General features: G+C 58.4%; 1 protein-coding gene across 3 annotated transcripts; it reads right to left on the reverse strand.

Annotated features, from left to right (window-relative positions):
- Positions 1 to 17966, reverse strand: EPN1 (epsin 1). 3 transcript variants are annotated; one of them, XM_077130682.1, is made up of 11 exons: positions 17710 to 17966; positions 14461 to 14770; positions 9009 to 9258; positions 5757 to 5881; positions 5356 to 5430; positions 4801 to 4884; positions 3251 to 3554; positions 2666 to 2776; positions 2386 to 2472; positions 914 to 1171; positions 1 to 613 (listed from the first exon to the last, which is right to left on the reverse strand). In XM_077130682.1, the coding sequence occupies exons 2-11, from the start codon at positions 14686 to 14688 to the stop codon at positions 405 to 407; spliced, it is 1731 nt and encodes a 576-aa protein (XP_076986797.1). In that variant the 5' UTR covers positions 14689 to 14770; positions 17710 to 17966; the 3' UTR covers positions 1 to 404. The 3 variants fall into 3 exon arrangements, with proteins under 3 accessions (XP_076986797.1, XP_076986796.1, XP_076986795.1); XM_077130681.1 differs by lacking the exon at positions 17710 to 17966 and adding an exon at positions 16638 to 16718 and having other exon boundaries at positions 2386 to 2469; XM_077130680.1 differs by lacking the exon at positions 17710 to 17966 and adding an exon at positions 16638 to 16718.
- Between the last annotated feature and the right edge of the window lie 400 nt (positions 17967 to 18366).

Raw genomic sequence — 18366 nt, forward strand, 5'->3', positions numbered from 1 at the left:
CCATGAGAATTGTCCTTTATTCCCGAAGTTGCCAAAATCATGACCAAGGATCCACCAAGGGGCGCATAAGGGAAAAGAGGAGGCTTGAACACTGATTTGGGGGGAGGTCAGGAGTTTCAGGTTGGGGGGGAGGGACCCCCAGCTGTCCCTCCCCCTTCTAATGCCACAGGACAGGGTCCTCCTCTCGCCAGTATCCCCCATCTCCCCAGGTCCAGGTCCAGTTTCGCTGTGGGGAGGTGAGATGGGGGGGTCACGGGGAGAGGGTGTAGTGTGAGTGGGCCCCAAGAGCGGGGAGGGGGCTATGGTGGGGGGGGGGTCCCCATTTCACATGCACTCACAACACTGATCTCCCAGGGAGCAGAAACGGAGGCAGCTGGGCCGCACCAAGCCCCCTCCCCACTGGATTACAGGAGAAAGGGGTTAGTGTTGGGGGCCGGAGGTCCCGGGGGCATCATGGGGGGCAGACCAGGACCCCCTCCTAGAGGAGAGGTGTAGGACGGCGGCGCTCCCAGGACTGGGGGCACAGGGCTGAGACGCAGCTGGTTGAGCGTTAGCGTTGCTGGGGGTGCAGGCTGGAAGGGGTTGGTGACCGAGGGGCCGGAGGCAGGGGCACCTGCAGAGAGAACAGACAGAGCAGGGTCAGTGGTGCCAGCGGGCACTGGGCTCACCCTGATCCCTCCCACCTCGTGCCATCCCCCAGGCCAAGTCAGGGGTGCACTGTGGATACACCCACACAAGCATCCCCCCCAATCAAGGCTGAGTCTCCTGGGAGCCAGGAAAGGGCCTGCAGGGACACGGAGAGGGTGGAGGGGAGGCAGGAGAAGAAAGGAGGAGGGAGGGAGGGGAAGGAGTCTCACTATGGGCATGCGTGGGAGGAGGGCAAGGGGTCAGGGCAAGTGGGTCCCACACTCACCACTTGGCAGGAAGGGGTTGGAGGCCTTGGCTCCGGGGGGTGTGGGGCCAGGCCGGCTCACCAACGAGTCCAGGTCAACAAGGGATGCGTTGGGCCCTAAGAATGACTCTGGCGTCTTCCGAGTGGGAGGCGTGGGAGTTGGGGCAGTGGCGGCCGGGGGGCTCCCCACAGCCTCGGCCAGAGACCCCCCAACCCCACTCATGTCAAACGTCCCAGGGCTACGGGCGGGCACCTCTCCTGCCAGCAGCTCCAGCTCCCCTGAAGAGGAGGAAAGAGAGGGTACTCAGGGCGGTGGGAGCAGCGGCCATCCCAGAAGCACAAGGAAGACGGGAGTGGGAGCCAAGATCCCCCAGGAGGTGCCCACATCAGCTAGGATCTGGCAGGGCTGCCCGCGAGGGCCGGGCCCCAGAGCCCATCAAGAGGAGCTGAGGCTCCCTGAGGGCACACCCCATGCCCAAGGGTACAACGAGCCGAGCAGAGCCCCTCGGGAGCCCGTGTGGACGTGCCTCGACCTGGCAACGTGCACCACAGCAGGTGTCATCCTCAGCTGTGTGCCAGGCGGGGTTGGAGCAGGGGCTGCCTGTCCCAAGTGGGGCTCCCACGGCCAGCCTAAGGCATCTACCTGTCAGCCTGACATCCTTCTTTTTTAGGTAAACTTAATAATTCTATCATACTGAAAAAATGCACAAATTGGGGTGGGGGGGAACCCAGAAAAACAAAAACTAGCTTGGACAGCCATGTCAACAGATCAGGGGGATGGCAGGGGACGTGCTGAAGCCATGCCCTGCCCCATCACAGGGTGAGAAGTAATCAACTGGAATGTGTTTCTGTGCCAGGCTCCACGCTTCGGATAGCTCTGCTTCTTTAAGACCTGCACACACGGGAACGAACCCAAATGTGACCATGGACTTTAGTCACTATTCAGTGTCAACAGTGGCTCACCATCGTAACAAACACACCACACTAACGTGAGATGCCGGTAACAGAGGAAATGGGACTCTATGGGAAATCTGCACTTTCCTGCAATTTTTTGTAAACCTATAACAGTTCTGAAAATAAAATATATTATTAAAAAAAAAGAAGTGCTCTAAATTACAGGGTCCGTGACAGGCCACAGCACCCGTTCCCAATAAGATGTCTCTTGCCTAAAACGCACACGAGAAGAGCCCAGGTTGACCCCACACACACCCCTTGCCGGGGCATGCTGGCAGCACTGTGCCCGGGGGCCTACGCCAGAGGCGTGAGACGCCATGAGCCTGCGCAGACGCAGAAGGGCTCTGAGGTCACGAGAGGCAAAAGGGTAGCACTTGTGAATCTTGATGAAGCAAATCAAAGTTTAAAACTTTTTTCAAAACTGGGAGAGAGTCTCTCACCAGGGAGTGTGTTCTCTCTAGCTTAACTTTAAACCCTTCAGCACCCCAGCTGGCCCCAGGACCCGGTGCTGCAGGTGGGAGCCAGGGCAGGCTGCTCACCTGTGCTACTTCCAGAGGTCGGCAGAGCCGTCCGGAGTCGGTCAAAGTCAGAGAACTCATCAGGCTCTGGGTCAAATCCCTCAGCTGCTGCAGGGGATCCAGAAGTTCCTGCAGATGCCGCCCCACCTGCACAGGTACCACCCCACCTGCACAGGTACCCCAGCCCAGGCCTCTAGCCCCTTCTCCCTCAGGACCCGGGGTCTAAACACCACACCCCGAAGGCCGCTGCCTGCCCCCACCCGTCCAGGGCCCAGTTTCCAGGCCCGAGGCCTGCAGGTACCTGTGGTGCCATTGGTGCTGGCCTTGGCAGGAGACCCCCCCCAGGGGTCCGAGAAGGCCGGGGCAGGTGCCCAGGGATCAGAGGCAGGTGGCCCACTAATGGAGGCCCCACCTGAGTAAGGAAGGGAGAGCGTAAGGGGGCTGGAAGGCCCCCACCCCCACCCAGAATGCCATCCCCTGGGAGTTCAGGGGCTCTGTCCCCTCTGCTTGCCAGTGGCTACCAGACAGCCCACAACTGGACACTCTTCTAAGAACAATCAAGGCTGTTCACAAATAAAACCCCTCTCCAGTGCCAGGCTCCCCTCAGAAGCCCCCATTGGCTCAGGCCTTCAGGACGCCCCTGCCCAGCCCTGGACTCCTTTCTCGCCCATGTCATTTGTCATCTCTCTGGGCCTTGCCTGGGCCAGGCCCTCCTGGCTTGGCCTCACCCAGGCCCCCCCCAAGCCTCCACAGCCCTCTGCTGCCTCCCCCAGCCTCCCTCGCCAGCTCCCGCAGGCTGCTCTGGGGAGTCTTCTCCAACACCCAGGCCTGGGCTCCCCATCGCTGCCCCCCCCATGGGTGCCAACCCCCCTTAGCACGGACTCACCGTCGGCACCGCCCCATGGGTCAGGTGCAGGCCCCTCTCCAGCCGCGGGGGCAGGAGTCCCACCCCAAGGGTCAGCCGAGGGCCCAGCTGGGGTGGGAGCTCTCCAGGGGTCCCCAGAGGCTGGAGTGGGGGCCGGACCACCCCAGGGGTCAGCAGCAGGAGGGACAGAGTGACCCCCCCAAGGGTCCGAGGCAGGGGTCGCCGTGGGGACAGCAGCAGCCATGGGGGCGGGGCCTCCCCAGGGGTCTGAGGTTGGTGGGGGGGCGGGGGCCGTGAAGACGTCCGCGAGGTCCATGAGCGCCGACTGCAGGAAGGAGAGAGAGCGCGTGGAGGTGAGGCAGAAGGACACAGACATCTACCCGGTCCCGGAAGAAGGGCGGGAGACAGGGCGGGAGCTAAGAGAAGACACACCTCCCTCCAAACAGCCTGGGAACCTATCCATCCCCCAACCGCCCAGGACCCAGGTCCCAGCAAACACTGACAGCCCCAGCCTGGCCCCCTGCCCACCTCACCCACACTCCAACCCCTGCAGGGCAGCCAGGGCCTTCAAAGCCCACCCAAGCCTCTCCCTGTGGGGTCCTCTGACGGCTCCCGGGGGCCGAGATGTCAGGCCAGAGCCCCACTCCCACCCGGGCCAGCCCCGCACGAGCTAGGGCTCCATTCGGCCTCTGCAGCAGGCCATGGTCCCCACTGCCCTCTCTGCGCCTGCCCCACATGCGCCCCCCACCCTCTCAGGGGAATTTCCAGGCCCACCGTGCCCACCACGAGGCTGACGGCGAACACATAACTAAGGCCTGGCCAACCAAAGTCCTCCCCACCCAGTCAGCGACGACCAGCAGACAGACAGCAGGGGGGGCAGGCACCAGGAAAAGGCTCTGGGCCTGCTCAGGCCATGCACAGAAGCAACCACAGCAGAGAGGGGGCAGAGCACCCCAATGAGCCCAGGCGACCCGAGCGTTGTGAGAAACAATCGGCTGGTGCTGCAGCTGCTACGTTCAGGACGGTGAGCGGCAAGCTGTGCGCAGGGGATGTTGCCCACGTGCTGCTCGAGTGCAGCTCTGAGGGGAGCATGCAAGTCCGTCACGGTGCCCGGCACATGGCCTGGCACTCGGCAGGTCCCTGGGACAAGCTTACAGCTCTCCCCGGCACTCGTGCTGTGTGTTAGGTTCTTCCTGGCCGGCGAGGCCCAGCTGCACGGACACCAGCCTAGCACTTACACAGTGAGCCCACCCCGACGGCTGTCCCAGGCCGTGCTCCAAGCCTGTCCCAGCGCCTCGCAACACCTCACACAGAGAAGCAGGCAAGGGAGCTGTGGGCACAGCAGGCCACATGCCCAAGGCCCCAGAGAGGTGGCAGACCCAGAGCCGAGGACCCGGGATGGCAGGTGGAGCTTCCTACTCCCCATTTCTTCAGCTCTCGACCAAGGACACAGACGGAGCAGATGAGGGATGAACAGACAAAACGCAGACGAGGATGAGCAAGAGCAGATCGACAGGGATGCTGCAGCAGTGGGAGGGAATGAGCCAGGCTCCCCTGTGGCCCCCGCTCACCTCCTCCTTGCCCCCCGTCTCCCTCTTGCTCTCCTCAATGGCCATCTGCAGCCTCAGGTCATCGCCTCGGCGAATCCGCTCCTCCTGTGCTCGAGGGGGAGGGAGAGGGGGCATGAGGGTATGCAGACTCCCCAACCTGACCCCCAGACTGGAAGGCTCCTAGACCCTCTCCCACCCTGACAAAGACAACCAAAACTTTAAAATGGGATGTGGCGATGTATGGAATGGGGATGGGGGGTAGGACACCTGGGTCAAAGGATGTGTGGGAGGCCGGGGGAATGAGGGAGGTGAAGACACACAGGGGACCGTGCTGAGGACAGGCCAAGGATGGGCCTACTCTGTGCCAAGGGCAAGGGCACCTGCCTGGAGTAGTGTGTTCTGCCCTGTGGAGGCAATGAGGCCATGGGGTTGCCGGGGTAGGGAGAGGGCAGGGCCCCAGCACCCAGAGAACTGGTTCACCCGTGCTCTGCTCATAATCCTGCAAGGCAGGAGGCCCTGCAGTAGCAGGAGGCAGGGCCTGAGGGGAGGACAGGGGCCAGGGAAGCGGGCTCTGACCTTGTCATGCTCTTCACGGCTCAAACTAAGGGCCAGCTGAAGCTGGACGTCGTCCTCGGGGCCGCAGGGCAGGGGCTAGGGAAAGAGAGTGTGAGGGGCTGGGAGGGGCTGGGGAGGAGCGGGAGAGAGAGGAGGGGGTGTCGGGGAGACCCGGCCCAGGGCAAGGGCAGATGGCAAAAGACGGACAGATGGACAGACGCTCAGACCGGGAGACAGGCAGAGACAGGAAGAGTCAGGGAAGAGTGCGGTATGGGGGGTGGACAGGCGGCAGGAGGAGGGAGAAAGGAGGAGGGCGGCGTGGAGGAGGCTGAGCGGGAGGAGCCAGGGAGGCTGAGGACGGAGGGGCTGAGGCCAAGGAGGTGGGATGGCGGGCCCCATCCACGCCCGGGCGCCCAGCCTACCTGGTCGGCCTCCTCCTTGCTCATGGCCAAGGCCAGCTGGAGTTGCAGCTCCTCCTCCCCGCTGCTCTGCGGCCAGGCCTGCTCTGCCTCGGGAGGGGGCCCGGGGCCCACGGCGGCCGAAGAGGCTGGGGGTGGGGAAAGAGTGGGTCAGGCCAGCGAGTGACTCCACAGGCAGCAGACACAGGGTCTGCAGGGCTGGGGGCAGAGCCCACCCACGAGGAGTCCTTGAGACATCGAGGTGGTGGTGGTGGCACAACACTGAGATGTAACTAATGCCACTGAACTGCATACCCAACAGCAGCAAAATGGGAAAGTTTAAATTTAAATGATTTTTAAAAAGGGCAAGATAAAATAGCACACGGAGGTGAAAAAGGGTGAAGAGCTGAGGATCCCCAGACCCACAGAAGGGGCCTCTGCTCCACACGGTAGCTTGGGAGCCCACACGGGAATCCTTGGTGGGTAAGGGCCCCCAAGCCAGCCTCCCCGGACCCCAGCTGGAAAGGGCCTAAGAGCTGCCTGCTGGACCCCGTGGGCCCAGCCCCAGGGAGGGGTGGAGGGCTGTCCCATCCACAGGAGGGTTGGGAAGAGAGGGCAGCACTGCCCAGACCAGGGGCAGAAGTCAGCAGACAGGAGGGAGGGACGCTCAGAGCAGCACTGAGGCCTGTCTTCAACCTTGGGCCTGCCCAGCCCACGAAAGCTCCACGCAGGGCCTGAGGACCCGGCATCCAGGGCTTGTTGAGGACGAGCACCCTGACCATCGGAACTGGGGAGGGGAAGCAGCATCTGCTCAGACTTGGGGACTCCAAGGCCCACTTGTGGGAGGGGAGTGGACAAGGAAGAGCCCTTGGGTCCCCAGGTGCCAGGAAGAGTGGGCAGTCGGCAGAGAGGGCCACTCTCAGTGTCCTGGGGACCAGCAGGAGAGCCGGGGAGGCCACTGGGCCCTGTGCGAAGACCACAACTCTGGGTCTTGGGCCAGCACCTCCCACTGCCCCGCTGCCCGCTCCCATCCCCCCGAGACCCCAGCCCCAGCCTCCTCCAGGCCTCTGCTCCCCAGCCCCCAGAGCAGGCCCCCACCCTCGACACATCCCTGCTCCAGGGCCTCAGGAGACACAGGAAGGAGGGAGAGAAATCCCAAAGCCGCCCAGACAGGGCTTCTGTCTCACACGGGCAAAGTCCAAAACCCACCCCTCACACGTGACCCTTCCCTCCCCTCTCGACAGGCCCTGACTGTCTGGCCAGCAGTGGCCTGAGCCTGATACCTGGTCCCAGTGCCCCAGCTTCCACTCTTCCTGCGGCCCACACAGTGCTCTACCACAGTTCTCCACACCCAGACCGGGGCTGGACACAAGCCGCCCTGGCTACTGCTGGTCTTAGGGTGGAACACGTGGTCAGAACAGGGATGACCTGCTGATGTGACAAAAGAGGAAAAGGATGGACAGAGAGGAGAGGAGTGGCTGATGGCAAGGGTGAACAGTGACCCCTAGAAGATAGATTGCTAGATAGAAAGGTGGGGGGCAGACCACTATCACACAGGAGGATGTCACCTCTGTGATCCCTTCCCTGACCTCCCACCCCCAAATGGCCCCTGCCTTGGTCCCCAAACACCCCTCTCAGGGCTCCCAGGTGGGTGCCGGGCTCACCCCCACTGCCACGCTCTGCCTGCAAATACCCGCAACCCCTCGCCCACGTCCCAACATGGGCCCAGCGTGGGGGAAGGCCTTCCCACAGGAGCAGAGCCTAGGGCAGAGGCCAGCAAGGTACAGTTCGCTGCCTCCTGTTTCTGTGAAGCCCAGGAGCTAAGGAAGGTTTTTATATTTTTAAATGGCTGTGGGGAAAGTAAAATCAAGAGTATTTCATGATGTAAACACTTAAATGAAATCCAAATTTTAGCGTCCACAAATAAAGCTTGGCTGGCACCAAGCAAGGCCTGCCGGTCCACGTACGGCCCGTGGCTGCAGCAGCAGAGCTGACCGGTGGAGGCAGACAGCATGGAGCCCACAGCCAGGGACTTTACTTCTAGGCCCTCGCAGGGAATTTGATGACCCCTGCCCTATGATGCCTGACTGCTAAAAACTCTTCTCTTGAGGCCTCCTAAATTCTCTTCCAGCCAACACCCCGTTTCTCCACTCCTCTTCCTGGCAAGACTCGGGATAATGAGTCACCCGGTGGCACCTTGCACCACTCCTTCCCCACGGCCCACTCGTGACCCTCGTCCCCACCTCCAAGTGGCTGGAGCGCCGGCTCCTCTGAGAAGCCCCCACGGCCTGCACTCTGCAGCCTGCGCTCCCCACCCTCCACAGCACAGCCTCTCTGCTTTAACTGCCACCAGTGGGCTGCCCAGTTCGACTTGCGCAGGCCACACACAGCCGCACCACCCAGCCCCAGATGCGTACACCTGTCCACCTCCCCACATCTCCATGGCAACCTCAAGCTGGGACTTCCCGACAGATGCCGCCCCTTCCCCTCAGAGAGCCTCCTCCACCCAGGCCCATCCACCCTCCAGGTGAGGCTGCACTCCCTCTTCTCCATCCCAAAGTCGGGAACTGTTGGGAATGCCACTCAGCCTCTGCCCCCCAGCTTTCACCTGCACCACCTGCCCTCCACCTGGACCTCGTACCTTCCTGCTGCAAACCCTCCACTAGCTCCTGGTGCTCTTGGTGCCATTTTTCCAACTTTTCTGGCCACGACCCCAGTAAAACATGCATTTCCCAGCACAGCTCGGGGCCCACACACCTATGTCTGACTAACTGACCAGGTCCATGCAGAGAACCTCCGCCCTGCTGCATCGGGCACTCCCGGCCCCCCACTGGCTGCTGCCTTGCCCACATGAGGCTAGTGGAGGCCCACGACCCCGCCTTCAGGCCACTGTGCAGATGCCCCCCAGCACCAGTGAGCCTGGGACCCCCACACTCTGCAGTGCCCCCTCTCCCATGGCCCCATCTCCTTCTCTTCAAGGCACCATCTGCTCTCAGGGAGGGCCGGGGGCTTGCTGCCTGGTTCTCTGGGGCCCCCGGGGCGCCACAGGAGCAGGGACTCGGCCTCATGCAGGGCCTGAGGAGACTAGCGGAACAAAGTACCTCAGAGCCCAGGTCCCGCCACAGTGGGGAGGGAGAGAGGGAGAGGAAGGAGAAGGCAGAGGGAAGCCGGGACTCGAGAACCCCAGGGTCCTATGGGCTGGGAGGGGTGGGGGTGCCGATGCAGAAGGAAGGATGCCGGGCCGGCAGGCTCAGGGGCAGTGGGTGGCAGGCTCACCGGTGGCGGTCTGCGCCAGCTTCTCCTTGGTCTTGAGGGCGTGGGCACGCTCCTCCCGCAGCCGGTCCTCGTCACGCAGCAAGGCCACCAGCTGCTTGGCCTTCTCACGCACGTTCACGCCCTGGTCCTTGCCATCCCGGTCGACATACTGGAAGTCCTTGAGCGTCTGCACGGCGTACATGTTCTCCTTGCACTGCTGCGACACGCGCTCAGAGCCCGTCTTGATCAGGTACTCCATCAGCGTCATGGCCTGCGGGCAGCGGGCGGGCGACGCGCACTCACGTCACCTGGGGGCCTCGGGGTCACCCAGAGTCACTCAGGGTCACTCAGGGTCACTCCCATGGCCTTCGAGCACACTGCGGACACTGTGGGGTCCACGGGAGCTGCTCAGGCTGGGATGACGAGCGCATCCACTGGCAGGTGAGCAAGAAAGAAAATGTGGCCTCCCCACAGATGGGAAGTTCTAACAGATGCTGCAACGTGGACGAACCAGACAACGCGATGCAAGGGAAACAAGCCAGACACAAAAGCCCACATGCTGCACAGCTCACGCCTATGAAACGTCCAGAAAAAGCAAATGCAGAGACAGAAAGTACACTGGTGTTGCCACAGGCTGAGGGCAGGCTTGTTACGGGGCTTGTTCTGAGAATAGAAAACATCCGGGAGTGAGACAGGGGTGATAGCTGCACAGCTTGTGATACTCTACAAACCACTGAATTGTACACTTAAAAAAAAAACTCAATTTTTAAAATGTGGGAAACGGCAGCTATGTCCACTTCTGTTCTGGCTGGCTTCATTCAATGGCACAAAACCTGCTCCATTTTTTTTTAATGAAAATTCTAAAGTAACAAGAAAAAAAAAAAGTGCTGCTAACTCATGTTCGCGGGCACATAGCACACTGGTTTGGTTCTGTATGGTTCTGCAAATCTGAAATATGTCGTCGTCATTAAATGTCAGAAAGCCATACTGGTGTGGAACACTTCTGTGAACGACCGAGCGGGGAGCTGCTAAAGGAGGGCTCCTTCCCAGTTGTCCAAGCATGCGCCCCCAGGAAGGACACTATCCCCAGCCAGGCTCAGGGAGCACAAGAGAACAGGCTGGAGACGCTTCTTTCCCATGTGCACCCTCCGATACCTTTCAGGTGCCGTAACATGAGAATGTATTCCCTTTTCAAAAAGTTAAAATGAAATGGAAGAAACAAAAGCGCATGGGACCCCTCCTGGTAGGATGGCTTCTGTGGCTCACACCCTGGAGGGTCCTCAGGGAAAAAGGCACACCTTAAAGCCTGCAAATTCACGGAGGGGTCCCTGGAGCCCCAAAGCCCCATCCAGAGTAGAGGCACAGAGGGGGAGGTCAGCCCATCACTTCTGTTGTCTTCTGTCTGGGCCACTGTGAAATCTGGCAGGAAACTGCTGTGTGGGGGTCCGCAGCATCTTCCCCGCCATTGGAGGGGAGGACCTAGACCCGGCCAGGCCCTCGGCAGACCTCTTACATCTGTGAGTGGAGATTAGTCTGGAACTCGCCCTCACCCTGGAGGTGTTCACAGATTAGAGGAGAAAGGAAACAAGCACAGCAATTTCTATGCCTTATCACACCAAGCCTGTGGGGCAGGCACCAGTCCAGGCCTCTTATCCAAAGTACTTGGATCAGCTGTGTTTCAGGACTCAGAATTTTCCAGAACTCAGCCTGATAAGACTGTGCACACACATTCCCCAGTGGAGCACTTACAAATAGTCTTGCTAAGTGGGACCATCAGAGACAACCTAAGTAACCTACCTCAGCTCAGCTCAGATGGCATCACCAAGTCAATTACGAGAAAATCTTCTGTTTCTCAGAGCTTTCTTAACTTTGCATTGTGGTCAAAAGACTGTGGACTTGGAAATAACCCAAATGCCCACCAAAAGAATGCCTAGGTAAGAGGTAGCAAATCCACCTGATGGGAAGACCACACACATGGCATAAACGAGTCGGCACATTATGGCTACACGCAACCCCACAGGCTTGCACGGACATGACGGGCAGCAAGGGAAGCAGACACGAGACCACAAGCCCCACGGCCCCACACGACTGACGACACGGCAGCCCCTCTGGAAACATCCTCCCTCTCTATCTTGGGGCGGTGATGTAAGGGTACACACGGGCAAAACTACTCAAGCCACCTGCTCAAGACTGGTTTTGGATGCAATGCCCTGATCCAAAAAAAAAAAAAAGAAAAATCAGGAACTAAAAAAGCAATGTGCAATTGGATAAGCCTATTTCTTCTGTCAATATTTAAAACAGCTTTGCCAAGGATGTCCTGGTATGGCCATCCCTGCCACCTGGGATGGAAGCAGCCACCGACAGCACACAGACAGGGGTGTGGCTGCATGCCAATGCAACCTTACGGTCCAAACCAGGTAGCACGGGCCTCCTCTGCTGACCGACCTCAAAACTTCTGAGACCCCGTACTCCTCAGGGAAGCAGGTAGCACCAACCAGGGTTAAGCACCACTGCCCCTTCCTGGCCTCAGTTTCCCATCCACCAAACAGGAAAGACCACTCCTGCCCGACCACTATCGAGAGCTGAAGCCACAAGCACAATGGTAGTGGGAAGGGACGGTGCCAGCACTGGTCATCAGGCGGACCCCCAACAGAGCCCAAGCAAGCGCCATGGACTCACAGGCTGCTGGAGGTCTCGGACCCCCGCCCAGCTAAGTGTGGGCCAGTCTACAGGAAGCCTCAGCCGTATTTCTGCCTGAACCCCTCTGGGGGTTCCCCTTTGCTCCTAGAAAATCCTGGGCTGCCCAGAGCCGGCCCAGCCCCTCCCCTGCCACTCCCTCCCAGCAACCCCCGCCACGCCCACGCCACCCGGCCAGCTGGCTCCCATGGGCCCCAGGCCTTCCCATTGCCTGCTGCCAGTGCAGTGTTTCAAAACCCCTGCTGAGGACTCACTTCCCTTCACACTCGCCCCCCCAGCCCAGCAGGCCCTGTCCCTCCTTGCCTCCACACTGTGGGTCTCCTTCCCCACACTGGGCAGGACAAACACCACACAGCCCTTCAGCCCTCACAAAAATCGAGACTTGATCGGGGAACTGAACAGACCTGGCTTATCAGACAGACCTTCAGACAAGCCAGAGGAAATGGGCCTCAAAAATGTACACACTGTGGCCTCCCTCAGTGTGCTCATTACTGAAATGGGGAGAAATACAGCAGGCCCCGGGGAGAGCAGCCTGGGGGGCGGGGCTGCAGACCCCACTGGCTGAGCGGATGCCCTGTGTCCGCCCTGCCCAGCAGAAGCACCTGTCTACTCCTCACGAGTCTCATGAGCTCCGCTGTGCAAGGACACAGATGACTGGTCGCACATCAATCTAAGTGCAGCGCCAGGAGGAGAAGCCAAGCCCCCTCTGGAGCCCCTGCAGGCAAAAAGCCCTGGTCCTGAGCTCCCCACAGAGCACACAGCTGGACGGGTGTCCTAGAATCCAGTCCCAGATACAGAGACGGGAGGCACCTCTGTTCTGGAGACACGGAGATTAGGCCACCTGACCTCACGGTCGTGCATCCTCCACCTCCAGGCCCAGGCATGACACCTACACCCCAGAAAGGCATTCCTGCCCCCCCCCGCCCCGCCCGCCCCACCTAGGCCGGGCGATTGATGATGTCTCTGACCAGGCTGGGGGCTCCGTGAGAGCAGGGTCACATCTCTCTCGCCCACCACTACAAACGGAGAGGGGCCCTCAACAAACATGTGCTGAAGAAGTAGCAGCAGCAGCAGCAGCCACACAGCTTGAGCCTTCCTGCCAACCCCTGCTGCCAGGGTCTGACATGTACCTGCTCACCAAGTGCTTCCAGAGCCCAGAGGGACGCCCAGGACCTGACTGAGCCCATGCTGCTCTCACCACTTCACTCTAACATGGAAAAACACGGGCGACACCAGCCCCAGACCCCTCCAGAGAACAGTCACAGACTGGAAACCCACGCACAGAGCCCTGTCTGCAGATCTGTTTAGCTCAAAGCGTAAGATTTTTTCACTGAACTGAATTAAGGTACACTCAGGGATTACCAGGGGCGAGCACAGGCACAACTCATTTCAGTGTGCTTCACAGATATTGCATTGATTAAAACTGAAGGTCTGTGGCAACCCTGCCCTGAGCAAGTCTACCAGCTCCATTTTCTCAACAGCCTGGCGTGGTGTGCTCACTTTGTGTCTCTGTGTCACATTTTAATTAAAGTATGTACAATGGTTCCCTAGACTTAATTCTTACTGCACACTTTAACAGATTATGGGAGAATGCAAACATACCTTTTACATGCACTGGGAAACCAAGAAACTTGTGAATCGCTTGGCTGCAGAACTTGCTTTATTGTGAGCCTGAACTATCCCCAAGGGGGGCCTGGTCTGCTTCCACGGACAGCAATCTGTTCACTTTTATCAAACCACAAAGGCACGTGCCCTTTGACCCAAGAATCTCACTTCCAGAAAACGACAAATGTACAAGGATATACAAGGCAATCTTACTTGTAAAAGCAAAACATGGTAAACCAGTTAAAATTCCATCAATATGGAAATAGTTAAATAAATTATCAGCCACCCCTACTGTGAAATACTGTGCATTTTATAAAAAAAATTGTATACTTTTTTTTAATGTCTGCTGGGAAACAATCTCTAAGATACACTCAGTTTACCTTTTTGTGATTGAGCAGTGCTTTGCTCCTTTCATAGTCCAGCTCTGAGTTCTGACAAACACAGACAGCTGTGGAGCCACACAAGGATCAATATGCAAGGAGTTGCCTTGCCCTGAAAACCCCTCCTGCTGCCCCTCTGTAATCAACCCTGCCCCCCAATTCCTGGCAAACACCAATATGCCACTGCTTTTCAATCCCTCAGTTCTGCCTTCCCTGACATGCCCTATAAACGGAAGCAGACTTTACACAGCCCAGTGAGCCCGCCCCATTGCCCGTGTTACAGCCCAGCTGAGAGTCAACGAGTTGTTCTAACGCATCTTTAAATGGAAAGAGCAAGGCAAGAAGTAAGGTGTAGAAGGCAACCGCCTCTGTGGAAGAGACAGAGAGGAGCAGGAGGCACCCGAGTTCTCCTCCGCTCGAGCGTCCAGGCATGGACTGCCCCCAGGAGATGGGACATTGGCTGCCTCTGAGGAAAGGAGATGGGTGGCTGAGGATACTGGTGAGAGGACACTGAACACCCTCTTGGACCTTAAATGTACAAATCTTATGAATGAGCCGCTTACTTTGGAATAAGTCTGAATGACAAGGTTCTAAGACTTAAACATGCTATATGTGTTGTCTTGATTCATTTAAAAAACAGAAAAAGAAAGAAGGGAGCTTCTCTATAGAAACACGGAACGTCAACTGGAAGGTCAGGCCCTCAAGCAGCCGGTAACCCTCGTCAGACACCCATCCCACCCACAGGAGTCTGCGTGAGAGCCTGGCCCTAGGGCAGGGCAAGGGCCACCAACCTTGTACACGTGCCTCCAATTCTTGCCGTGGTCGTTGAGCCGCTTCCAGATCATGCTCATGATCTCCGAGAAGGCAACGACGTTGTAGGTGAGGTCAGCGATCTCAGACATGAGGGAGCTGGACGGGCCCCACGGGTCGTTGCTTGTGGCTTCGCGGACCTTGATCTCCGCCTCCGAGTAGTTGTGGACAATGTTCTTCATCTGGCGCCTCAACGAAGAGGTCGACATGATGCCCGATGGCGAGGGGGCGGGTCCCCTGGGGCGTGCAGAGGCAGCTGATTGAAGGAGGCTGGGGAGCAGATCACCGCATCTGAGAAGAGAAGGGGGCTTTGGAGGCACCACCTGGATGGGGGGGGCTGCCCAGCCTGAACACCCACTGCTCTCAGGGTCACGGATGAGGTCCTGACTGTGGCCAAAAGGCTCTGTCCTGCCTTAACGCTGCCTTCACATGAAGGCATCGAGTTCCAGTTCCTCAAACTTGCCCAGCTCCTTCCTGCTTGGGGTCTTGGTTCAATGAGGCAGAGCCTGCAGCCGCAGCTCAGGTGCCTACTAGCCTTTGGACACCTTGGCTTTATGTGGTGTGACACTCCAGGGAACTGGAAGGACCCGACAAACGGAGAGGGAGCTAGGAATGCCGGCTTTATAAAATGGTTCCTCCTGCCCTACTCACTACCTCTTCAGCTTCTCACCTGTGTACTCCCAGCTTACCCCAAGGGTACAGCTCAACATTTCCTTCCAGGTCTCCACCCAGAACCCACCATCATTGCTGCCTGGAGACTGCCACCCTCATGGTTTTATATTTATTTGTCTGATTCTCTGAGACTTAGACTGTGTTACAGTTCAGGAACTGTCTGAGGCTTCTTGGAGAGACTGACCTCCTTGGTGATCAGAGCCTGGCCACTGGGGGTGGGGGATGAGTCTATGTCCCAAGGCAAGGGAACTGACTTTTCTGTGACTCCATTTCCTCTCTTGCAAGGTGGCTATGAGTCCTGGAGCCCTTGTGAGGACTGAGTTAGTGTATAAAGCACACAGTGACAACGGCACGACAACGGCACAAGGTAACGCCATGTGAGTGCTCACTCGGCATCCTCATTGCTTGATTCCCGCCTTCCCGTTCTCATCGCCCTCTGTTGAGCTCAGGTTAATTTCATTTAGATTAACTTAAAAGTTAAATGGGTAAATTCTGGAGTTCAAGCATGTTTAGGTTTGAATCTCTGCACTGCCTTTACTAGTGACTTGCTTGAACCTCCATGAGCCCCAGACTTCTCATCTACTCCAGAGTCTGGTAAAACTGCATGCAGTGCTAGGTGAGATAATGCTTAGTGAGCAGCCTGACACTGGGACCCAGTGACTGGGGCCTCCCAGGTTCCTCATCTCTCCTCCCCTGAGCCTGCAGCTGCCCCCACTGGTGGGACGCTCAATTCCCTAGCATTCCCCACACTCCTGCTGCCCTGGAGCCACTCCCCTCTCCACCCATCATCTAATCTCTTCACTGGCCTGCTCTCCCATGAGTCCTTGTTTCTGCCTCGGATTCCTGCTGCCCTTTACCCCTAATTCTCCAGAGGTCTTTCCTGCTCTCTCTCCTTTCCTTCCTTCCTTCCTTATTTATTGAATGACTCCTCCGGGACAGCTTCTATGTTGGGAAAAGCCACGTTCAGACAAATGTGGTCTCTGACCCCCATGTGGCTCACGAGTCAACCTCAGCCAGCTGGCCCCTGCTTTCACCTCAGACCAGACAGCCAGGTTCTCAGAGACGCAAACAGCTGAAAAGAGATGGCCAGGGCCCCAAGAAAGGCTTGGACAGACACACCAAGACTAAGAAACGAAGTGACAAACAGAGAGAAGAATGGCAGAAAAGTGAACGAGAAATAAACAAAAAGAGGTGGAGAGAAATCTAGACAGAAGGAGTGACACCAAAACGTAGCAAACCAGACAAAGACACAATAAAACACAGACATCTGAAACATGTTAAGATAGGGAGACAAAAGGACAAACAGGAAAGAGAGAGGACTTGAAAGAGAAAGAGGTGGTAACCTGGACAGAGAATAAGAGACAAGATATATCAGATAGAATATGGGAAATCTTGTGTCCAAATCCCGGCCACATCAGCAGTCAATAAAGCAACCTTCTTGAGATTCACTTTGCCCAACTAGGAAATGAAGGCAAGAAATTCCTACCTGGCAGGCCTGTTGATCAAATAAGATGGGTACATAAAGTGCTTGGCTCCAAGCCCCATAGATAGTAGGCACCCAATAACATTGGCCGCTATTATCAGGAGAAAAAAAAAAAAAAACAGAAAACGGTTCCAAAAGGGTAGCATCAGAAGACACGTGATCTCAACAGTGTGTGTTAAAGTGCACTAACACATCAAAGCTGGGGTTTTAGAGACACTGCTTAGAAGGAGGCAATGTTTTTCAAAGTAAGTGGATTTAAGGAAAAATATTAGCTTAAATGCAGTACAAACGTTATGGCAACACTCACCAAGTGCGCCCAGACGATGGGCATCAAATATTGTGTAGAACAGAAAATCTACAAGTAACACAGACCTCCCAGTAATTACGCTCTTTTTATGTATCATGCACTGCGCAGGTGCTTTACAAGCATGGCTCAACTGATATACACAGTGACCCTATGAAACGGTAACTGTTAAGACCCCCATTTTAAAGACCAGAAAACTAAGAGAAATCGCCTCCCAAATACCGCAAGTTAACAACCATCCGGCTTGGTTCCACTACACTACAGACTCAAGGTCCTGGGGGGAAGGGAAAGAGAGCAGACTCCAGAACAAACAGACTCGGCGGCGAGGGGCTTTGGGGTTGGATGGAGGTGATGGGGACGGAGACAGAACTGAGACGCGAAGGCAGAGAAAGGGAGAGAGATGCGCTCGAGGCAGAGGGATCTGGAGGGGAGGGCTGAAGAAAAAACCCAGAGAGGGGCAAGCGAACGGAAACACTGACCATCAGAAACGGGGATAGGACAGGCAGACAGAGACCGTGGGTCAGGCACACGGAGACGCCGACGCGGAGGCAGTCACACGGCAGATGGTCACCCGCGGCAGAGTCAGGGGCAGCGGAAGGCCGCCGAGACAGAGACACAAAGGCGTCCAGAGACGGTCGGAAGCCGAGGGCAGACACCCAGGACCGGGGGCCCGCCGGAACCCGTGCGCACCGCAGCCAAGGCCCGAGCCTGGGGCGGACCCGGCCGCTCCCCGCCTGCCCCCGCGAACGCCGGCGACCCCGCCGCGCTCACCTCGCACTCTCACGCCTGCTTCCCGGGGACCATAGCGATCAACCCCCTGCCCCCTTGGAGTCACGGGGCGCGCGCCGACGCACGGAGGCACAGAGGGCCGCAAAACGACGGCCCCGCCGCCCCGGCGCCCGAGAGGGGCCGCGTAGAACCGGGCGGGGGAGGGGAGCCGCGGAACAGACGGGAAGCAACCAAAGGCAGAGACGGACCGGAAGCGGAAACGGCCGCACGCCCCGCCCCTCCAGCCTGCACCGAGCTTGCGCAGACTGCACACCCGGGCCGACACGCCCGGGTGGCGTCACTTCCGCCGCGCCGGACCCCTGCGCCCCCGTCGCCGGGAGCCGCTCAACTCACTTCCGCCTGCCACCCGGGCGCCGACGGCCGCGCGGTGCCCTTTCTTGCTCGCCTTCGCTGCCCTCCGGACCGCGCCGCCCCCACGCCGTAGGACCAGGCCCCGCCCCCTCAAGGTGCTGCTAGGAATACGCCTTCCCAGGGGTCCCAAGGAGAGACCACCCTCCCTCTCTGGGCGGGGACGGGACCAGCGCCCCGCCTAGAAAAGCAGGGGATGCAGGCCGGTCTGCCCCTGGGGGACAAGGAGGCAGGGCAAGGCACCCCGCAGTAGGCCAAGGCGAACCTCTCAGAGAACTAAAAGGAAGGGTT

Source organism: Tamandua tetradactyla, chromosome 16, assembly GCF_023851605.1.
Source record: "Tamandua tetradactyla isolate mTamTet1 chromosome 16, mTamTet1.pri, whole genome shotgun sequence".
NCBI classification, from domain to species: Eukaryota; Metazoa; Chordata; class Mammalia; order Pilosa; family Myrmecophagidae; genus Tamandua; species Tamandua tetradactyla.

Bases quoted from the DNA above. Each gene is read 5' to 3' on its own strand.
- EPN1 (XM_077130680.1), bottom strand. From the start codon at position 16,696: ATGGGGCTTGGAGCCAAGCACTTTATGTACCCATCTTATTTGATCAAC. The intron at 3,555-4,800 runs GTGAGCGGGGGC...TCCTTCCTGCAG, and splicing joins AGACGGGGGGCAAGGAGGAG to TCGGCGCTCATGGACCTCGC. The intron at 614-913 runs GTGAGTGTGGGA...TTCTCTCTGCAG, and splicing joins CAACCCCTTCCTGCCAAGTG to GTGCCCCTGCCTCCGGCCCC.